General features: G+C 38.1%; 1 protein-coding gene across 4 annotated transcripts in view; it reads left to right on the top strand.

Moving 5' to 3' along the window:
* LOC121726063 (homeobox protein prospero) overlaps positions 1-8617 on the top strand; it is an 88953-nt gene extending 80336 nt beyond the window's left edge. For all 4 annotated transcript variants that reach the window (XM_042113287.1, XM_042113285.1, XM_042113289.1 and 1 more), the window contains 2 exons: positions 7594-7738; positions 8031-8617. In XM_042113287.1, coding sequence (XP_041969221.1) covers positions 7594-7738; positions 8031-8210 — 325 coding nt within the window. In that variant the 3' untranslated portion in view covers positions 8211-8617. The remainder of the gene's footprint in view (positions 1-7593; positions 7739-8030) is intronic.
* The last annotated feature ends 16124 nt before the right edge of the window (positions 8618-24741 follow it).

Here is a 24741-nt window from a genome sequence, read left to right on the forward strand (position 1 = left end):
CACATTACTAGTGTCAATTACAATAATAAAATGTACTGTTAACATAGTTGTCTTGCTACATGTCCAGCGCTAGCTGACCCCCCGATGCTTGACGAAACAAACGTTGGATATAAGAGCCTCGGCACGCTAGAGATCTTCCACCGCTGGCCGGGTTAGGACTTTATTCCGGGAGATAAGGCTGCGCCAGCGCGACTTCCGTTGTCGACGATAGCGACCACAACGCCAAAGACAACGATACAAGGACAAAATGTTGTGATAATTAATTTTAAAACTATAACATATTCTGTCAAAAAGTAATCAAATAGCTTGAAGTGACAACACTAGTTCTTATTCACCCATGATTGGAAATAGTGACGGGCTTGCGTTTGACAACTTTAATAAACTTTTGCCGAAATTTGCTCGAATGTATACTACAAAACGGTCAGCACGGCAGAAAATCGATAGCTCGACATAATATATCCACAACAAAAGCCGCGATATTAAAAAAAATATTGTCACTAATAAGAAAAGATTTTAATAAAAAAGGTGCAGCGTGAAAACTAACATTATTTTATAATAAATTGTATAAATTTTTCTATAAGTTGAAGTGACACGCTCCGACGGAAATCTTAGTAATAAATAGCAATGGAGGAGCCCAGGGGAAATAACTTGAGTAAAACTGAAAATGCGATGGCAAGCAGGCGGTTTGACGTAATGACGCCTGGCAACACTAAAGTAATTATTGTTAGACACGTGATCAACGCGCTTTCACATTAAAACATATTCTCGGATTACTATTCAGCGTGATAAAAAGAATCTATATCAGCGGGTACTCGCGCGGCGCTATTGTACGTGCCCACCGGATTTTTACATATTCTTTTTCATATCTTTATGTAAAAATAACCCCTATTGCATTTAACTTTTTTTCTGAACGAATTCTCTGTTTTGCTTTTATACTGTATTCATTATCGGTATAATGAGGGCTAGTAAAAGTCAAGAGATTCGCTCCATAGACTCCGTAGTACCCCACAAACGAATACAAAACTATTCGGTTTATTATAAGATACGAATGTATTTTGCTATTTTTTATCCCCTAAATAAGATGTTTGATCAACTAATTAGTATTCTTGTCTCACTGCTTAACATAAGCAAGAAAATTCTATGATACGATGCTACATTCGGTGCACCTAACTTCAAAATATTGCCTAGTAATGCCTACATTTTATGTACACATTCTCCGTTGTAAACGCCACAACAAGAGCCCCCACTTTAATATGTTCGCAAAAATAAAACATGAAACTTCTGCACATAATATTAAACATTTTAATTTTCAAAGCACGCAGACACTCGGAGCGAGCTAAGCGGATGAGCGACTAAAAATAAAGAACGGAGAACCGGTTTTTGAAACTGTCTCAAAACAGTAATTAGCGAACTAATCCTGAAATCAAGTAACCGCGAACGGTCAGCGGTGCGGCCCTTAAACGGCCGCGTACAACCCTTTTTTCGAAATTTTAATACCGAGTATAGTTGGGGTAATAAAATCTCCGCAAGCACTCAAATGAGCTGAACTTTTGAAGCGTGGGGTACAAGACAGAGGCAGGTCAGCGAGGAGGGAGTCATTACAGGGCCGGAGTCCGTGTTTGACGAACCTCTTTTTTCGAACGGACATAATTGAGTTACTTCGCTCTCGACGCTCGGCGGACTAGATAGACTTTACGAGCGAGACGAGCGCTAAAAAGTGTTGTGCCAGTTTTGGATTCCGTTATAAGATAAGGGAATTATTCGCGAGAAAGTCGTCGGCATGGAGGTATAGATTATCGTCTGCAGCCCGCATGCTGTCACTACTCACTACACTTACGACATAGTAGCTGTCGTTTCTAGTCCGTGTGTGCAATTATTGTAGCAAACTATAATATAATGCATATTCGAGTGATTTACGTAGATCTATGAAGCTCCTCATAATTTTTTTAGAGCTTAAAAAAGTTGCAACTCTTCTAAATACGAGTGTAACTCGTCTCATAATATTTCTATTTGCGTAAATATATGACGTCCCATCCTTTTTAATTCGTGCTCCAACATAATTGGTTATATTGCCACAAAAGGCCTACGCCCAACTGCTACACATTTTTAATAATGTTATATTTATGTTTCGTATTACATAACTTCCGGAATAAAATTTTTCCTTTGACGGTTGTCTGAGTACGTCCCTGTGTCGGACGGCGCAGTCTGAAAAAAGTTTTTCACTAACTGAAGCATTAATCCGGCCCGGTATTAGTTTACTCGCTTTTACGTGCGCCTGTGTGCGCGCCGCCCGTGTGTGCGCCAAGCCGTGCGACTTTCCCACAGACCTGCGAAAAACGTAGACGCGGCCAATTTTTAACTTCTCTACGTGGCATATCGAGGTATCTGAAGATACTGACCACATGATGAGGATATTCTCTACTAGCAGTAAAAAACGTGAGGATTCAGTCTTCCGAGTATTATTATGGGCATAAATAATTAAGTTCTTAGAATGAACCTTTAATCATGCCAAATCACATTTTTGATAGCAAAAAAGTTATATTTAAAAATTGGTTATTGTATCCACGCTTTCAATCTCAACGATTACAACAAGTCTTTATTGTCACAAAAAACGGCTACAATAAAAAAAAACTAACCTTAAAATGAAAAAATAAAAGCTAATTAGCTTGTCTATAGTTCCATGTGCTCGCCGCTGGACGCCGACCAGCAGCACACAGGCGAGGCGCGGGTACATACTCCCTGTACATAGCGATTACCTCCCCGTATCATTTGAGTCGCCGTGCATCAGGTTTTAATAACCATTGTATTTGGCAACGATCGAAATGAGTGTGTTTGGTGAAGTCACTAGGAAATGTCTGAAAACTATTTTTCGTTCGGGAACTGAATTTGCCCTTTATGAGTTTTTGTTGGGTACGTTTGAATGATGTAATCATCGGTGCAGCTCCCCCGGTATTGATTTATTAAGGTCTAATGAGAGAGGCGAGCTTAGAATGTTTCGAGCTAAAGAACTTTTAATCATGAACACAATATATTGAGTTTATATAGCAGAGGTCTCCTTCTACTGAAGTCTATGTGTACTATTCTAGTAATTCCTCATCCTTATCAGGCATAACACAAAGTTATTAAATTCCTGTTTTTGCCAACTGTTATAGACCATAACGTTTATTATTCAACTAAATATAATACTTAGTTCCTAATTAATGAGGATTGATAAAGTGTTTGTGGTTAATAAAGGAACGGATGTGACGAGGAAAAGACGCGGAGTTTACCAGCTACCTTATCGCCGCGACCCGCATACGACACCATGCTAGTCCCGTTAAGATGTTTCTTAACGGGAAATTTCGCTTTATACTAACGGTCTCTTTCTAATAAAAAAAATCATGTTTTGTCCTTCATTGTCAAGCAATTTTTCATACTTCAGACGATGAATGAGCGTTGAATAACTAGAACATCTACAAACACAGAGTGGATATTGTTATCATTAGTAAGAGGGATAAAAAATAACGACTTTTATAGAGTTAGTAATTCTCCTAGTATAGTATTTTAGTACAAAATATAATCTTTAATGTTCGCAACAAAATATAATTGCAAATATTTACCCTATTGTTAAAGAGCTACTCTTTTCACCATAGAATGTACAAAATCTGCGATATGAGATCTTGTCAGTATGAAATGGGGGCGCGTGCGCATCTGTCTGACAAACGACCGCGTCTTCTCAACAACACCATGGGGGTGTTTAGAATAATGAATGAAATTACTTCATTACTTTACACAGATAACGGTAGAATAATCCTAGTTAAGACATAAAAATATAACGCATACCTCAAAGCGTATCAGCAACGACACGATAGTATTTTTTTTTCTAAACGAACAAATAGAGAATTAAAATTATTATAAAAAATTGCTGGGCAAGGATATCGATAGAGTGCAGGGTACCTGAAGAGGGACGACGCAAATCGCAACCGTGGCCGGGCAAGGAAAAGATGGCGCGACGAGCTGGAGGCATACCAGCCGGGCTGGCCAACAGTGGCGCAGGAGCAAGGAAAATGGAAGACTGAATGGACAGAATAGAAGAGGCATTCGCCCAGCATAGGCTAATTATAAAAATAAATATTATTATTAACATAATTTCAAATTGAAACACGCAATACATTAAGTGATGGTTACCACAATTAATTTTTTCTTGTATAAAATATGCCAAAGTAACGTTGCAAAAATGAGAAAAAAAGGCAACGGTTAAACGAAAGGCGAGAAATCGAGTTTTAACGAAATTACAAAAAGGGATTCCACATTCGCACCCGTACGAGTCAACAATGAAAGGAAGAAACTTGAAAAAATAAACAATGCCCTGACCCTTCCCTGCAACGTCTTAGCGGCTGTAGAGCTACGCACCCGGAGTCTTGTAGACACGGCAAATACACAGAATTTCATAATGTCAGGCTGCATCTTCGCAATAGACATGGCATAAAATTATCTAAATACTGCGACGGTCAAACGCATGTGCCAAGAACATTTTGCCGTGTTAGCACAAGCCCAGTATGGGCTTTTTAACACTGTTATATGTTAACTGTATATTCATTTTTGTGTATCAATAAATAAAAAAAAAATTAAAAAATCAGCTTAGAAAACCACAGACACTAAGTTCTAAAAAACTTTATTTTTATGATTACTTACAATGATTATTATTGTTTACTGTATCTTTGAAATAGACCTGCACTGAATATTTATTGAATAAGATTACAATTCACAATAGGGTAACTATCTACACATTACGAAGTCTTCGGTGGTTCGGTTCACACGGGAATCGAAGCTTTCTTGAGGGGTCCCTAAGATTAACACCGAGGTCCCCCATCTTACTCATTGCGGTGAAATTACCGATCACAAACTCCAATAAAACACACATTTATTACAGTCTTTTGCATATAACACTGAGATGACATGTCTTGGTGATATTGTCGTGGGATTTTTATGATAGAAATTGAAAGTGTTCATAACGACCTAAATATTTTTTAGAAATATTTCATAATGATCTTAATATGTTTATCAATTATAATATTAACTTACTGCTACCATGGACCAATTATCTGCTACTCAGCAATTTGAGGACATTCTGTGCTGATTCCTTCTGAAAAAATAGACAGCTTTACTTTTTTGTCATAAGTCTAACTTCAAGATAGAACTTTAATCTTAAACTCTGTCATATTCTTACACTCACCCACATCATTAGTATGTTATAGTCAACATTTCTCATTAAGAAGTTTATTTTATTGTTTCGAGGAGCGCATTCGCATCAAAAGTTATTCTGCTCGATGCCTTTCATCGCCTTATCCGGGCTTCGGCGTTGTTGCAAAAAATGCCAACTGCCTTCGTCAAACAATGACATTCAAGACGTTTGCCTCCAGGTAGACGCAAGACGGGATCTTAAGAATTATGCACACAAAAGCCGATCACAATCACCGGATTTTATGTTCTGAGATCATTAACATAAAGACTACATTTAATTGAAGACGTTTCCCGCCATTCTTGCATGATCAATTGTGTTAAGTTCGCTCAGTACTAAGCAAAGTTGACCCTTAAAGTGAGGTCTTATGGTCCAATGTTGGAATTAATTTTTTTGCTAATATACAATGGGAACAGCTGATTTCGTAACGGTTTCTTGCTTTTGATCCCACATTTTCTAGTAAGTAAAAGTTTTTTTTTTCAAAAAGAATTTTAGCGCCAGAAACTTAAAGTTAAAAAATCATGTGAGCTCGTATTTGAATAACTAAAAAACAATTTATAACCAGTACCGTTTCTTCGTCAAAGTTTCTTTTTTAACCTCACCTACTTAGCGCCCGCATGTCAGGCTGCGGTTACGCTGGATGCTTACAAATTGAAAATTTGAAAGCAGATTCTAATCATGCAACAACTGAATGCAAAATAAAGAAAATAATAGAGATGTGAGCCCCATGTTTCACAAGCTTTTTTTATAAAATGCCCCTCAGTTCATTAATTGTTATTGATCTAGAATCTGAGATGACATGTCTTGGTGATATTGTTTCGGTTAATGAACTTTGAAGTTTCCACATCAAGACATTAGTAATAATATCCTCTTCATACAGTGTCTAACGACCCACTCGAGAGAAGATTTATTTAATGATGACATCTGTTCAAACACTTGCCTCAAATGGTAATGACTAATGAGGAACACTTGGATCTTATCGACCGCGATCGAAAAATTATTATGTACTCAGTTTAATTTTAGAATATTAATTGTCTTCAACAAATGCTGTTCTCTCACGATACTCTCGCAGTAGAAAATGTCATATTCGCTCTGTAACTTTCGAAAATGAGGGTACCATCAGGTGAGCCAATCTATGGCTTTCGAAAGTACTTGATATTTTCGAACACATACCCTCGACATGCACTACAACAAAATGGTGGGTGTAGTGTCAGGTCTAATTAGCTAAACACGGCCAGGCGTGGAGCACGAGCACATGATCCTCAGCTCTCACCAGCTAAAAAGACATCTAATTATTAAGACACTTCATTTACTTACTCAATTAGTAAGGCTGCGATCTCTCGCCGAGTGCCAATTAAAAAAATAATAGAAACCCCGGCGTGCGAGTGAGAGGCTCGAGTGCTCCCGCTCTCGCGAGTGGCTTAGAGATGATCCGCCTCGATTGATAACCCACTATTGAGTGATTCGAAATGCCGTTCCATATGTTTGTTATTATGTTATGTGCCAGCTTCTTCGAAATTAAAAAAATTCGATATTCATTTGCTCGTTTCCGCCTCGCAAGTAGACTTAAAGCTATTCGGAAAATGGAGCTCCAAATTCTATTATTAACATTTACATCTAATAAAATATTCGTGTTAGTATCATTAGTCCAAAAAAGTGCGGTTGAGAGTATGCCTACGTAGTTTACTTCTTTTCATCATATTACGTGCGCGCGGATATTGTATCATTAAAAGCTTTTGAAAGGGTACTCTAATTGTATTCGGAGAAATTACATTAAAATTTTGTTTTAAAAAGTAGCAGCGATTTTTCCAAAAGTAACACATCACTCGACGAGACGTGAAAAACTGAATTAGCCCGTCTGAATGCGAACTCGTAAGTAATTAGCCTCGCGAGACTCTCGATGCGCTCTCGTAAGCGAACCGAAGCGAAGATAGCGAAGCGACAAGCGGACTGAGCGAAAATGACTAATCAAATCCTTTCCGCCCTCGACGGCTTTCGAGGGCTTTTTATATTTTCATTGTACAAGTGTGACACGGCAGGTGAACCCACATACACGCCCGCCACTCGGCGCCACTCGCGATCGGCGCACTTAGCCCGCCATTACAGGCTTCCCAGCCATTGATTAGCCCAGCTCAGCTCGTATCCCCAATAAACGGATCACTGACACTAAGCAACAATTAACAACGACTAGGAATGATGCCGAAATTGTTTCAGCAGCTATTCAGAATTATGAAGGACATTGCTCGAACAAGCTTCTTCAGGTTGTCACAACCTTCGTACAGCAATAGCCGATAGCCTATACCTGCTTGCTCAAACTTAATCTCATTGGGCTTTTTAATACATTATCTGAACCATCTCTCCTATTGTTCCAGAGAGTTCTACTACATCCAGATGGAGAAGTACGCGCGGCAGGCGATCAGCGAGGGGCTGAAGGCGGCGGACGACCTGCACGTCGCTGGCGACTCGGAGCTATACCGAGTCCTAAACCTTCACTACAACAGAAACAACCACATTGAAGTGAGTACGATCCTCTTTTGTCTGGTTAATAGCAAACCGTGTTGTAGCCATCTTCTAGCCTCTTTCTAGTGATACCATTGAGTGATACAGCATTATAGGTTTATGAGTGATACGATCACTCTTGATTTGATGCTGCAGAATTAGCGCATTTTAGTAGTCTACATAGTTATTAAAAGTCTTTTTATAAAGAACCGACTCAATTAAGTCGCAAATAGTAGACGTGAAACTTAGACTCTGCTACCAAATAGGCTCAAAAACTTCATCACTAAATCTTTCGATATTTCGTTTCCAGGTTCCACCAAACTTCAGATATGTGGTGGAGCAGACGCTGCGCGAGTTCTTCCGCGCCATCCAGGGCGGCAAGGACGCGGAGCAGAGCTGGAAGAAGTCCATCTACAAGGTGATCTCGCGGCTGGACGACCCCGTCCCCGAGTACTTCAAGTCACCGAACTTCCTGGAGCAGTTGGAGTGAGCGCCAAATCGCCTCGGCAAACGTTTCGGCTGAACTAAATTTTGCATTGGACGATCGTTTCGCACACCAAAATTTTACGACACTCGCATTTAGGCCTTCAGATTCAAAATTATTGATAAAAAAGTTTAATTAAATTATAAAAAAATTGATTTGGACGTTGGACGTCGGGCGACAGCCCCGCGCGCGCTCTCTAGGAAATTCATTAGGTTATAACGAGTAAGAGAAAATTTAAGTCACCTAGAATTTTATTTGTGCACATATAATATATTTCGCTATATATAATTATTATTATATTATTATTAAGTATTATCGTAAATGGTTTTTATAGTTATGTATATCTTAAAATCATTTATTGATTTATTCATTAAGGAAAAAACGATTAATATATTAACTGCTTAAGTTTTTAATGTTTCGTTGTTTTTATTTACTTCTCCTCCCGATCCTCTTCCTCGACCTTTTGGAGCATGTTTTATTTTTGGTTTTCTTTTCCTATGACGTTTTGTTCCGGCGCGCTTCCGCGTCGCCTGAAATTGTCAACCTTTACCTCGTCATACTTATTTTAGGAATAATTAACATTAACCATAGACATTAGTACAATAGAGCAGGGTTATTTTTCGATCCACAGACAAAGAATTAAGCGTTATTTTTATACTGATAGCCGGTTATATGTTCGTGCAGACTTTTCAATAGAATAAAGAATAATACAGACACCAAATTCCAAAATTTGTAAGCATCTTGAGTTGAGATTTATGTAAACATCCTGAGTTGTACTTGGAATATTTCGGCAGAGTTCGGCAGATGTTCAGTTGTCCGGACCACCGCGGTCGCCGCACCGGACATAGGGTTAAGTTTATTCGGTAGATAAATATTATATTCCGAAACATGCGTGGGCGCTCCAGTAGCATCGCTGAGTGAACTTGCGGGACGCACGCGTCACCCTGTTTGATTTCGATTTATACAGTAATACAACTACTCGCGACTATAGATCATAGAGGACACACTAAAATCCGTATTCGTAACCGTAACTATTAACCACATGTACTACAGAGTTTCGTTTCGTGTTTGGCTTCCCACGTGACGCGCGCGGCTCGCAGGCGGACGGCCCGCGGCGCGACCCCGCACTCGAAGGCAGCACCCGACAGACCGACCCCCCGGTCGCCCCCGCGACCCGCCAACAGACGCACTGGGCCACCTCGTCCGATCAGAAGTGCCTTCAGAAATGTTGATTTTTTACGAAAACGTAAACGATAAATTAATACGGAGGCCCTCGATAGAATCTCGCCCGGACCGAAGTCGTCGCGCGCCGTCCGCGCCCCACGCACGCAGCTAGTTCGCCCTACGAACGATCAGTATACATACACACATTACTATTATACTATAGAAAAATACTTAGTTTCATTCGTAGATATATGTAGCGCGGCAGATTCGACGCTCGTCGTCGGGCAACACCGACTCTCGAACGAGACGATCGCGAACACTTTCGACGAAACGAACGAACGTTTCGTGAACGATCCCAACCGATCGCGAGCTCGAATCTACCGCTCGTCTCGATGTATTTGTTATAACGAGTAGAAGCCGGCCGCCCGCCTCGCCACGCGGAGACACTTTCAGTTCACATCCTCAGTTTCACAGGACGAAATGATACAATATATAATAGTTTCGCTTATTAATATAGATATAAAGCAGTAAGATAGATAGTTGTACAGAGATATATAGCGCCGTGTATATACTACGATAATTTTAATACAGAAGACGATAATCTAACTCTATCTTAGTGTTAATGATATTTAAGTGAGAACAATAGACAAATGGAAATTGCGAATTGATTTGCGGAATTGTAAAAAAAGTTACACCATCCTTATTTAATAGTACGTAAACCGCGCGAGGCGAGCGGTCGGCCCTAGCTAAGCGAGTGTAAGCATTCTTCATTTGATATTAAACTCTGTTAACGTTTCATTTGTAACCATTTAAACTACTACGATAAGATTACCTCAGTTTAGGATGGACCAGGCGTCGACTGGTATGCTTAGGTTAAGCGTGAGACGACACACTTTGAGACATTGACACAGTAAACGCAGACTCCCGCCCCCCTTTCGACACGCCGGTTTTTAGTTCGGAAGTTCCCCCCCGCCACTGTCAAGTGCGCCCAGCCACACATCACGAGCAATAGCCCGGGTTCAGTTTCCACTTCTCGTCGGTCGTAGGCATGGACGCAGTCGCCGCAGGGCTCGTTCGACAGCGAGCGTCGCTCCGTGTTACGTTAAATTGTATTCTGTTAAAGTTATTCGTTTTGTTCGTACCGGTGCGCCGCGCCGGAGCCGGGAGCGACGGCCGTCTCCCGGCGGCCACCGGCCGATCCCCGGCTCGAGCTCGTCTCCGGCGCGGCCCACGGTAACCTATTTTATTCCTTGTATAGTAAGTAATGAATCCGTTAATCCGATCTCTCCATAGATTTTTCATTCGTCTTCGATCGTCGTCGAGCAGGCTACGACACACATTACAATAGAATGTATTGATTTTCCATCGACAGTAATCAACCGACATGCCGTAATTTGCAGATACTTGGAGCCGTTACGATTAGGTTAATTATTTTCAGGCAAGGTGAGAGTAACGTTTTCGTTTGTGAAGTTTTGTCCGGATTTTCTACTTGAGTGAGTGCACTGTGCACTGTGCAGCAGACGAGACCACAATGGATATAATTCGTACGATCGAGCCGATACGCTTCCGGGTTTTTAGAGTTTTTTCAATATTTATAGTTATCGGTTGACAATTTTTCTAAATTTTAAATAAGACTCAAGTTTGAAACATCGAAATGAATTAGTCCACAGTGATCATGGGGCTATGCCGCATCAGAGTACAAAATTCGGTGTTGACTGTGACTCGTGTTTGTATCTATACTATTGATATGTATTCGTAGAGTAAATCGTCCTTTCGGCTACTTCGGCACTGATCGTTTCGATTTAGCGTAGATGATAGTCTATTTAAGTTTCATAAAAGTGTATCTGATGTTTTTTCTTTATATTTTTAATATTTTCGAATCCGTCTACGAAACGTTCGGACTATCTATGTAGAACGATATTTATGTGATGATTTTCAAAATTAAATATAGACAAAAACGATATATGTATTATGTACGATAAATTCGGTTTCACGTTTGGGTATTATGGTTCCTAAATTTTGGAAATTGTAATAGACTCTATTGTGTAGAATTTCATTTTTTATGTAAGAAACATTTAGATGTACCAAATAGCTGTATCACTTTTCTATACAAAATCATTAAGAAAAATGCTGGATTAGGTAGATATAAATATAAGTATTGTTCGTTTATAATCTATATCGAAAATTGAGCACGGAGGGTACTATTAGGAGAAAAACAAAGCTGCCGGTATCTCCCAGCGTGGAGCTCCGACTGTACCACGCGGGCACCACGGTGGTACCTACCACCACGGGACCACCCCGGTGCTCGGTACCGCGTAGTCCTAACAGATCTCGAAGGTTCATTATTTTGTAAACAGTCGCAGGAGACAGTCTGATTTGAATATCCTTGTGGTCTTCACTCCGCGCCGCGGCGCGCGAGCACGTGTTACGTTGTTGAGTTCGTTCGGTACGTTACTGTCCGTTCGCGACATAATTTCGTATGATATATTTGTAAAACGACGCGAGTGGACGCGGTCGCCGGTGATAAAATTAGATACAAAATTAAATTGACAAAATTACTAAAGTGAATCGTCCGTCGCGGCGCTCCCCGGCCCGTCCGGGCGGCGGGGGGGGCCGCGCGCGGGCGCTAACTCGTCTAGTGTTTAGGCATTGTTTTCGATATCCTCGCATTTCGGCTAAGTGATAGGGGGCCGCGTCCGCTCGCCCTTGATATATTTAGTACAAATTTCACGATGTTAAGATTACGAGGCTCAAAGCTTTTCTTTCCCCCGCGCGCCCCGCCGCCCGCCCTCGCCGCCGTATAAATGAGGCGTGTATAAAATTTTATTCGAAAGAGTATTTTTGTATTGAATATTTCTAAAGTCGGTGTAAAAATCAAAATTTCATAAATTATAGCGGTGACAAAAATGGACGTTAGGTAATTTAGAGTGTCATGCGTTTTTTGTATTTAATTTTAAGATAGTATCGGATATTAAACGTTTAGGAGCATAAACCGTTTGTATATAAAAAGTTGAGCCGCGAGCGCGGCGGGCGGGGCGCGGCGGTTATATAGATAAAAAAATATATAAATAACTAAAAGATGTTTATATGGTTCTGGATGTAAAAATGATAAAAGGCAATTTTTAAGATGAAAAAAAAAAGGAAAAGGCGATTCCTCGGTATTTGTCTACGGATGGCTGCTAGGTCACTATTGTAATCTGTGAGCCTCAGACAAACCACACCTACTCACGAAACTAACCTTACTACATTAATTGTAACGATTCTTAATACACATTATTATGATATAATAATTATTACATTATCATAATGCTTATTATTTACGAGCGTGTGTCTTTGTCCGTGAATGTTTAGGATCTAACCACTGTTCGGTGTTTTAGACATAATGGAATATTGTGAGCAAAACTATGTATCGAAATTGAACCCGCCCGCGCGGCTCGAGTCGCGAGTCGCGCCGGGCCCTCTGTTAAACCTTACGTTCGTATATTGGTCAAATTGGCGGTTCTAAATATGTTAAATCAAAATTATTGAGATGAATATCGAAAAATAAGTTGTACTAGAGTAAAATTGTCAACATGGAGACTTGTTGATACCACTGAGGGATGTTTCTTCGTGAATATTACGAGTAATAAAGCTAAGCTTTTATTTGACATTGGTTGTTTTTATTTCATTCACCGTATCCACAGTTTATAAGAATAAGTAAAAAAACATAGTATTCTATGTTAAACAAAAGACATGAAAAAAGTACTTATGACTTGTCAGTACCTACTTATTATGATTAGGAAATAATAAATAAGTATAAAAAATATAGATTACTAAAAATAAAGTAGATAATTAAGAGATGTGCCGACTAGTCGGTAAAGCCGACTATCCGGCAACTTTTGTAGTCGGCGACTAGTCGGCGAATAGTCGTATAAATTTGAAAAATTCTTTCAATGTTAGATAGCCCATTCATCGAGGTAGGTTATAGGCTATACTTTATTACGCTAGGACTAATAGGAGCCAAGAAATAGAGGAAAATGTGGAAAAAACGGGGGAAATTATATAAAAGGGCTTATTTGAACGCGCTTATCTCAGGAACTACTTATCCGATTTGAAAAATTCTTTCAATGTTAGATAGTTCATTCATCGAGGTAGGCTATAAGCTATATTTTATCACGTTAAGACTAATAGGAACTAAGAAATAGAGGAAAATGTGGAAAAAACGTGGGAAATTATATGAAAGGGCTTATTTGAACGCGCTAATCTCAGGAACTACTGGTCCGATTAAAAAAATTATTTCAGTGTTAGATAGCCCATTTGTCGAGGAAGGCTATATGCTATATTTTATCACGCTAAGACTAATAAGAGCGAAGAAATAGATGAAAATGTGGAAAAAACGGGGAAAATTATATGGAATTGCTTATTATCTTATGAACTACTGGAGCAATTTTTATGTTATTTGGCAAACATGAAGAATAGACCACGTGAAGGGACATATGCTATTTTTTGCTGCAAAATGTACGGTTGCGTGAAATTCCTAAATTACGCAAGCGAAGCTGCGCGGAACATCTACACATAATAAAATGGTAGGAAAGTCAATTCTGTATATTGAATATTTTTGTACAATAAATAATACTTGGGATGTGATCTACTATGTTAACGCGGACGAAGTCGTGGGCAACAGCTAGTCTCTAATAATTATTATGCTTACCGTCGAGCATTCTCTTCAAGACGCTACGCATCTTCTACGGTCTACGAAGTGCGCTACGTCGTAGACTCTTCGTAGCGCGTAGACAGTTGCCGTAGCGCCCGTAACATCAAGTTCTAAAGAAGAGCAAAGTAATTAAAAATAACTGGATGACCTGTGAACTTCGTATCACTTAACTTAAAAATGTTCTACCTCATAAGCGGAAGGTTTCCACGAATATTTCAAGACTAAAATTAACAAAATCGGTTCAGCCGTTCTCGACTTTTAAAGAGAGTAACAAAATTTTAAATTAGATTTTTATTAATATAGAATATAGATGATAAATTAATAGTTATTGTTTGATTCATCTAAATTAGACTTTCCCAAAGTGGGCGATGGGGGCGGTAAGTGACCCAAAAAAAATGAAGGCGTTGTGTTGAGGCTTGGCGGGTGATTTGTAGCTAGGAGGTCTCTAACCGCCATACTCAAAGACATTTAATTATGATTAAGCTTAATTTTATTGAAGAGTTTGACGGATAATGTGTGGGGCTTATGTCAAAATTTTGAATTAATTACATTTAAGTAATTAATGTTCCACTCTGAGTGCGGCAGTTAGACATCAACCAAAGTTGCGTTTCAGTAATCATTCACATTGGCAGGTGTAGCCCGGGCCGGGACACATAAACACGATACGACGTCGTGTCGTACCACGATGCGGCGTCGTTTCACGATGTGACGTCGCGTCGTGGGAATCTACGACGAGCATCGTAAAAAACAACGTGGCGACATCGAACGTGCCACGACACGGCACGACGTCGCGTCGTAGAAACTCACGATGCGTCAATGTCTCCTCCTGTGTCAGTGCCACAATAATTGTTATTCAAAATTCAAAGATGACGCATCGTGGCTCGTGAGTTTCTACGACGCGACGTCGTGTCGTGAAACGACGCCGCATAAAAACTTAAATTAATAAAAAACTTTATAATAATAATAATATTTTATGGGTTATCGAAGCGTAATAATTAATAAGTATGCGCTTACTTAGAAAGTTTGTTATTTTAAAAAATAACATCAAAACTCAAACTTTTTTATTCAGAATAAATTTTTGCAAATGTTCTCTGAAAGTCTACATGATGCCTACCACCGGTTCGGGAACTAACCCGGCGAGAAGAACCGGCGTAAGAAACTCGCGCGGGGCCCACTTTTTTACCAAAAAAGTGAGAAAAAAATTAATCTCTTAAAATAAGGTTTACAATGTTGTAACTTAAAATTATACAATGTCAAAATACATTATATAATTTTAAGTTACAACATACATACATACATAATTATATTGACATTGCCTGCCTGCCTTGCCTGTATATTAGATCGATTTTGATGTATTATATACATCAAAATCGATCTAATATACAGGGTCAAGGGTGTAACATTAGTCATTACCAAGCGACAATTCAGCCATGCCATCTCGCCGGACTACCGGCCACATGGTGAGTGCGGCACCGCAACGTTAACAAGATACTCACTCTCGAGATAATTAAAAACTACTCGCCTCATAATGTCAAAATCTCGACACTATCTCGACAAAACTCTATAAATATGTGTTATTTCGATGATAGATCTACGCGAGAAAAAATGTTTGTCATGCTAGGGTCAATAGAGATGAAGAGACAAACCATCAAAAATCGAGAAAACATGTAGAGTGAGATAATATCTCGTTGGCGTATGCAAGGCAGGCAGGATATTACAAATTGTACAATTTTACTCACAAATTTTTTTAAACCTTTATTAACTTTACCACGTTTTATTGTTTTATTAAGTAGGACTTAGGAGAATTTTGAGTTTTAACAAAAACATAATATTCATAAATGTACACATGTCGCAGCCGACCGGTTTAAATAGCCGTTCAATCAAGCGGCTAGCCCTTTGACTGAACAACGCCATTCAATCACACGTCTAGCTTTTATATTGAATATTTTAGTCGCTCAAAACGTTCAACACTACAGCTGATTCAAAAGCAGCCGTCTAATTGAACTAGTTCAGCGCGCACCGCTGCGGCGCTAGGTGCATTTTATTTACAATATGGCGTCAACTAGCAGGTGTTTGTTGGTGTTTGTGGTTATTTTTCGGAAAGAAAGTAGTCAATAAAAGTTACAAGTGTTATTAAAGATACAAAAATTCTGGAGGCACATACGAGTGAATCAAAATTTCAACAAATATTCGAAGAGAAATTACGGGATTATGAAATGGATGGACGCAGCCCTCCCGAAAGGGGGGTTGGGGGGGCACAGCCCCCCGTCAAAACAAAAACAAACACAATCCAGTAAGTCTAAAAGTTGGTTAGGTTAGAACTTAGACCACAACATAGAGGGAGCAGAGCGAGCGCAGCGAGCGTGCTGCGGCAGCAGCCGGCGACCGACGCCAAAGAAAAGGGGGGCTCGGGGGGCGCAGCCCCCCGCTAAAACAAAAACAAACACAATCCAGAAAATCCAAAAGTAGGTTAGGTTAGAACTGTGACTGTGCTGCGGCAGCAGCCAGCGACCGTCACAAAACACGCCTCAGAATTTTTTATTTTTACTTATTGCATTAAACTTTTGGTCACCCCTTAAACTCCGAACCTCCCCTTAAACCTCCTTAAAATCCGAGAATTATCTTTTAAATCTTACCAGTTGGCTAAGCGTCGTCTAGCTGTAGTGTTGAATGTTGTAGTCAACAAGTCGGCTAAACGACGTATAGCCGTGTGATTGAATGACGTTGTTCAGTCAAAGGGCTAGCTGTTTGACTGAACGGCTATTTAAACCAGCCGGCTGCGACACATACATGATAAAAAAGAAAAGGGCGCAGGGGGTCGCGGTATATTTTTCGCGTCACAAAACACTGATGTAAATAATGAAGCGCCATCTAGAAACTAACCGTTGCACTAACAACCCTAGCAGGTAATCAGTGCCTAAGCCGTAAGCCACCGGCTATACCACGCGCTTCACAAAATACCTGCTAGATGGCGCTGTATTTAGTTACTGATTTTAAACTTATTCTGCAATAATCTTATTAAACTCGATATTAGGAGTGCAACGGGTATCCTTACCACCTCTAGAACCGAAAGGTGTCCACTCAAAAAGTAAAAGCCGCTCCGCCCCGCTCAAAAAATAACGATAGCGGCACTGTACCATTTTGGCGTAAAATTTAAAGTAGCAAAATTAAAAAAAAAAAACAATTAAGTAAAATATAGAAACTCACTTTACTTTGTTTGTGTGTATGTAATAAAATCTTTTTATCATGACTTCAAGCTATTTTTACAATCATACTTTATTCCATAAAGTTAATATACCTAGCAGAATAGAGAAACAAAGGCCTGAGCAAGAGAGATATCACTATCAGTAACACTGCGTGGTAAAAAGAGACGTGTGATACATGACAGCACACGAAACTAATACTAAGTATTTTATACTTTGTATGAGCTCCGTGTGACAGCAGCACTCTTTTTTTGATGTCCAGTCCGCACGTGCCGCACGTTGACAATTAAATCTCATAGAAATCATGTTCAATCATGCTCGTATAAGTGTATACATACACATATTTTTACACACAAATGAAACCAATTACGGTTTCGTTTGACAGCCCGAGATTGTTGCTCTATTCCGCTAGGTATATTAACTTTATGCTTTATTCAGACTCAATGACAGCGGTAGAGAGAGGGACACAAACAAAGTGACATACTTTGATTGATTCTTGAACTATTATTTAATTATGTTTGTTGGACAATTTTCTCTTTCACAGTTATTAGAGATGATGCTTCTTACCTCCACATGCCTCCACCCTTCATGAATCTCAAAAGGACTCTTTATTCTTCATTACTAATTCCATTCTTCCCCTTACTTAATTCTAGAGGGCTAAATTGACAGGCAATAATGCTAATCAAGTTTAAAGAGCCGTTAGTTATAAGGAATCCTAGCAAAAGGTGTTAACCTTTCAAGCTAATTAAATATTCAAGGTCAGCTAATTCCTGTGCAAAACCGTAAACCACTTACTTTCTCCCCTAATTTATGACTTCGATGTGTACACAGTACTTTAGTTAAATGTTTAAACTTAAAATTAGCACTTTTGCAAGAAGTCAGCAATATTAACATTTTTTGATGTAGTTTTTTTACCTTGAATGTTTTGTAGTACACCTGACTATATTAACCCTTCGATCGTGGAAAAACGAATCACAATAGAATTTCTATTGTGTCTCGACCACCGGTGACCATATTGATGAATTAATTTCAGCTTGACTATAAAAAAATTTACTTCAAAAATCAATTTGATTTCAAGTGGAAACTTTCTTCATAAAAGCAACAAACTAAACAAACTGATTATATGATTTTCGGAAAACAAGGACTAAAATGACCTATAATACACTCAACTTAATCATCATAAAAAAACTGCTAGATAATAAAACTTTATCACATTGTTTTAGCATACAAAATTTGTAGAATTAAGATCCCTTACAATAAAATGGGCTATATTTTTATATTTGTAATAAAAATTGTTTCTATATAAATAAACTTCCATTTATTATGTACAACAATGTCAACTAACTAACCGTTTCTTGATTTTGTAGCTCACCAATGCCACATAACATTAGTTTAATATGAGCTTTAGTTTCTGCAGCCTTTTGTATGAGCTCTTCAGATTTGAGCTCAAAAGCCTTAATTCGGGCATCCAAATATCTATTCGCTTCGTCCAAATTGAATTCTAAGTAGTGATTCAAACCAATATTCATAAGCAACTTCTCAGTGTCAGGTACTTCCGCTTCCATGAAGAAATTACAACCTAAGTTGACTTGTGTCTTGAAGCCCGACGGATGGATTTTCTTGTCAGTGATTACTTTCAGGGAATGCTTCTGTTGTATTAGATCAGATACTTCCGCGTTAACGGCATTCAATTTCAATTGCAACACTCTCAAATCTTCTTTCAGAACATTGTTTATGTAGTGTTCATATTTCGCAATAGTTTTGATAATGTCCGGTCCTTTTGACATGATTTTATAAGCTTAACATACTTTGAAAAGAAAGAAAGGAATTTATCGGATTTAATTTTGAGTTCGATAAATTATTATTTTAAGGAATAGCCGTATTTAGAGGTTATGTTTATTTGGAAATGGCATTTTGATTTTTAAAAATTGAAATCTACTGTCAAGTGTCAAACAGCAAACTGTCAATTATTGACATTGACTTTTTTCTCGCGGCAAAAGCTTAAGGTCTTGGCCAAGCGACAAAAGATCCTTGTGAAAATACAAAATCCTTTGACTACAAAAGGGAAAGTGATCGAAATAAAATAATTAGGTACTGAGATTGAAGGGCAACTTATTATTGTCAATGTAAAAAGTTGTAATAAATTCATAGTTCACCCATGACGATTGATTTACTGGGCAGTGGGCAGTGGGCACCAACATGGCACCAATATTAGAATGAGAACACGCTTTTTAGTACTTAGGTTTATAACAAGATGGCGCTTGTTCAAATACAGAAAGCGCCATCTTGTGACAAACCATGGAAGTTATTGTTAAAAGAGCGCTTGAAAAAAGAACCTAGTTGACGACAGATAGCGCGATAGTTGCAGTTTATGCAATAAACTTGCACACCCGACGGGCGACCAAGAGTGTAGCAGAAACATAATATTAATAACAATTAATAATAATATTATTCTTGAGGGCTGAGCTAAAGCTTACGTAAGTTCATGTGTATGTAAGATTTTACAGGATAAGCTATAAGCTGATTTACTTAGGAGTCTATCCGCCGTACTCAGAGACATTTAATTATGATTAACCTTCAATTAATTAATGAAGAGTTTGACAGATAATGTATGGGGCTTATGTCAAAATTTGGAATTAATTACATATAAGTACCTAATTAATGTTCCACTCTGAGTGCGGCAGATAGAGCTTTAATTATAATCACAGATTAGGTTATACATAGATAGATTAAAATTTATAATATTATGTAGGTATGTACCTACATTAAGGCAAACACAGAGGTATTTTATGATAATATTTTCTTTTTTTTTACGTCGCGCCGGTCTTCTCGCTGGGTTTATAGACTATAATTCCCGAACCGGTGCAGTGGTTGGCACCAGTAATACTTACGTCGACGTACAAACATTTGCAAAAAAATATTCTGAATAAAAAAGTTTGAGTTTGCTGATATAACTGACGCACTGAGTGCCTAAACACACTAGGCCGAAAATACGCGGCCGAAGTTCGGCAATGCATTTAAAATTACCGATGACACACCATGACGCGTCGCGTTACGTATGCGCGTAGCGCATTGCTGACGTAAGCATGCCGAACTTTGGCCGCGTCTTTTCGGCCTAGTGTGTTAAGACACTGACAGCTCACTTACCACTCGCTGACCGTCGAACGTCGTCGACTGATACCGAAATGTATGAGATATCAACACAGACAGCCTTGCGTTATCCAAAAGGCAAAAACGCTTCTTAGCACTATATAATATCTACAATCCACATCTCTCTCAGGTGTTCAGCATTCACGGCCCGCGCATAGTCGGCACGACAAAACCAACCTTAGATTAGCCCAATTTCACGACCGACTGTCAAAGTTAAAGGTACAAGTTGGAAGCCGGCGACATGAAGCGGCAGCAGACGACGTGACGTCGCGACTCTACTGGTTTCTTTGCATTTCTATGAAATACTCTGCGCAGCTAGCGACGCGAAGCTAACGACACTTTTATAGAAATACATAGATGAACATAGCAACAGTAGTGTCGCGACGACACGTCGTCTGCTGCCGCTTCATGTCGCCCGCTGCCAGCCGGTACCTTAATGCTCGGAGAAAGAGAAGACATGACATTTTAACAAGCTGTACAATAACAGACGTTGGTGAAATTGGGCCTAATTATAATTTCCGATCATCATCATCGATGTCAGCGCTAATAATATTGAGCTATAGTTACTCGCAGTGCCATAAATAGGGCGGTGCCACCAATGCCCCGGCACAGGGAGTAGACTCTGGGGGCGCAAGAATGGCCATACCAGGCAACTCTTATTTTTTTGAATTGCTACCGATAAAGTACTGCTGTGGCCTGCGCCCCAGAGATGTTTGACAATGTAGTAAAAAAATTCGCAACCGAACATCTAACCTTCTCCTTTTTGGAAGTTGGTTAAAAAAAAGGTGCAGTTATAATATAAGCTCGCACAGGGCGCAAGAAAGGTTACTTACGGCACAGGGGGGCTAAAATGGTCGCTTTGGAGAATCATAATATGAATCATACTATGATTCATTTTTTAAAAATCGCAAAATGCAAGTCTGCCTGCAATTCATGTCTAGTAATTCGTACTAATTTGACATTTGTCAGTTTGACAGTTTTGACAATTCATTTGCTGAATTGATTGAGAGGAATTGCTAAATGTGACCATTTTAGCCCCGCTGGTCACTCGACAAATCATTGAAAAGGCAGGATTGGGAGATGGAGTTTATTGAAATAACACACACCAGAGTATCACAACAAATAGTGATGTATATTCGTTCGCTGGGCGGAGAATTTAACCTTAACTAGACACCGATGTTACATCATAAATAAAGACAGATTTAAACATTACTCTACTTATGTTAATCTTACGTTTACTAGGATCCATTCACAATGTACAATTAAAGCTACTTACTAATAATATTATCAACTGGGATGGATGATTATAATGTGATAGCCTATACAATTTAGGTTCGCTTAAATACTTATATTTAGATATTTTAAAAATGTCCATGTTATTTTTTTATTCAAAGTGACGTTACACTATTTTGTAAGTATACGAGGTACACACCTTATAAGTTATAAGTCAGATAGTTTTATCTGTAAACACTACTAGAAGACAAGGGAGTTGATTTTTATTTAGTTACACAAAATATAAATATTAAAAATGTATATTCGTGCAAGTTAGGAAACTCTACTCATAATATTTTTAATAAGTTTTTTATAATTAAATCCTGTCTCCAAGGTATAATAATAATTGATTACTTTTGATGGTATAGCATTTATAACATAAATAATGAACTACAACCAATGGGTAATATTGGAGTCTAACTTTTTTCCAGAATTATTTTAATTCAAGTTTAATGAATTTGATATTAATATTAGGCTTTGTTAACATTTACTTTTTGGTAGGTTGAGCTAAAACTCTGCTATTAGATACCTACCTACTATCGTTAGGCGTCCCATAAAAAGGTACCATACAGACAGCCAACAGGATTTTTTTAAGATTGTTATTGTTATTGATTGTTATTCTGTTGAATACAGATCCACACTTTGAAATTAATTACATCACTGATCCGTAAAATTAGTTTTAATTCCAAGCTTACCTTTATTACAAGAATATTACACGTTAAATAAACAACATACTGTCATACCATGTTTGAAAAATCGTTATAAGTAACTTATACTATAATATTATACAAACTATATAATATTATGTTACCGTTAATATTGTGACCAGTTAGACTGCAGATTATCTGGGTGAGTCCGTTAAAGTGCAAAAAGTTTATTCTATTTTAATTAAATTACATAAAACAGGTTCTTGTTTGAATAAAACAAGTTATTTAGTAAATCTGTATAAAACTATATTTTAATATAATTTTTTGGACATAAATAAAGGAATTTAAATAAATTATTAAATTTTAAGTAAATTGTAAATCCACAAATGAAATATAATAGATCGTATTAACTACAAAAAAAAACAACCAAAATAACAACAGTCTTAGGGACAAGATTAAGTTTTTAGGAAGAGAATGCAAACTAAGTAGGCAAAGTGCAAATATAAGCTTCTTTTATTTGAATTTCACACTTTAAAGTTTAACGAATCAGGGAATCTGCAGATTACCTAAGTAATATACACGTTAAAGTATTCTGCATTCTAACGGTAACATATTACTTATACATACAATGATTTCTTAAATTACTCAGGTTTTTGTAGTTGATGACTTGTTAAATATAAGAATTATAACTATAGCTGATATTTGCGGCTGTTAAGCGTTTGTGTACTAACATATTGTAATTTGTTTTTGTTGAATTATGAATGCAGGCTTGTTCTAAATGATCTAAAGAACATGACTGAATTCATAACTCAATACCTAATTTTTTTGTGGGATGAGTAGGTAACACAAATGTTTAACAGCGTCTATTTAAGAATACAGAATTCTTATGAGCAGGTTAACACACAAGTTATTTTGTTAAATATATTGTTGAACCCTTCATTTCTTGGGGTTTAAACTTTTAACTAAATTGGGTTTTAAAATTTTATCGCCAAATTTATATAGACATGTTTTCAGGTATCACGTAGAGATAGGAGAGGGACCTACCTAATTACAATAATTTTTATTTTTTTCACATTATTTATCTAAAATAAGTACTTATAAAATGTCAAAAATGTAGGTACTTACTGTGTATTTTTTTATTTGATTTTCTTGTTAAAACTACAAAAACAGTCTGTGGACATTTGAACTTAATATTAATACAAAGTATAGTATAAATTATATACTTAGATTTAATTTTCGAATGCCATATTAAATCATTGGATCTAAAAACAAACATTTGTTGAAAACATTTCAGTTCTAAGCTGCATTTTGTCTATAACCCCCTTACTAATAAAGCAAAATAACTACGCAAGGTCTGACTCGTCTATGTCTGACACGATAGAAAAGTAGCATGACAGACAAATATAGCGGACCTTGAATAGTAAACCCAGAGTAAACAGAACTAACGAGTAGGCCGACTCAGAAGAGATCCCGAAAATACGTTTGACGTAGTACCTATGTCTTCTTAACGGTAGGCGCGCGCTTAGGAGTCCGGGTGCCTGCCATCGCAATTCTCATACAAACGTAATACCAAGATCATTTCCCATACGAATGATGACTCCCAACTGAATAATTACTCAAATATGGTAAATATTATCGTATGGGAAATTATCTTGGTATTACGTTTGTATGAGAACTGCGATGGCACCCGGGCCTTAAATGCGTTACTCAGCATTGTGCAACATGTCAAAAATGACACTCGCGCCCAACTCGCGTAGATACGGCCCGATTGTTTGAAGTCGAGGTACTGCTTAGTTCTGTCTACTCTGGTTATACGCTGCGTAAATATCTTTATTAGGCCCGATTCGACCAAACTTGAAGTTACACGAGTACAACTATCATGAGAATAATTTTACTCCTTTAATTTACTCTAGGATATTATCGTTTGCATTTTACCAAGTTACTCAAAGAGTATGAAATAAAATGTCAATTATAGTTCACAATGACACCGACCGTGACAGTTGACACCCTGTTGTGCAACTATGCTCAATTTAAATTTACTCCACCAAAATAACCCGTGTAAATATTTACTCCCGTGTAATTACCTCATTCTTGGATTAGAAGTTGGAAAAACGCAAAACCAGCTTACTCTTAGATTAGGAGACAGTTATACTCGAGTAAAATTTTACTCCAGTTTGGTCGAATCCGCCCTTAGATCAGGAAACAGTTATACTCGAGTAAAATTTTACTCCAGTTTGGTCGAATCCGCCCTTAGTAATGGTCTAACTGCCGCACACATAGATGAAAAATATTTACCCCTCACCGCGAGCATTCACTTGTAATGTAACATTATAGATTCGTTTTTGAGCATTACATTACTCTTGTAATGTAACATTAAAGATTTGACTTTGAGCATGTAATGTAATGAC

Source organism: Aricia agestis, chromosome 4 (genome assembly GCF_905147365.1).
Source record: "Aricia agestis chromosome 4, ilAriAges1.1, whole genome shotgun sequence".
Lineage (NCBI taxonomy): Eukaryota > Metazoa > Arthropoda > Insecta > Lepidoptera > Lycaenidae > Aricia > Aricia agestis.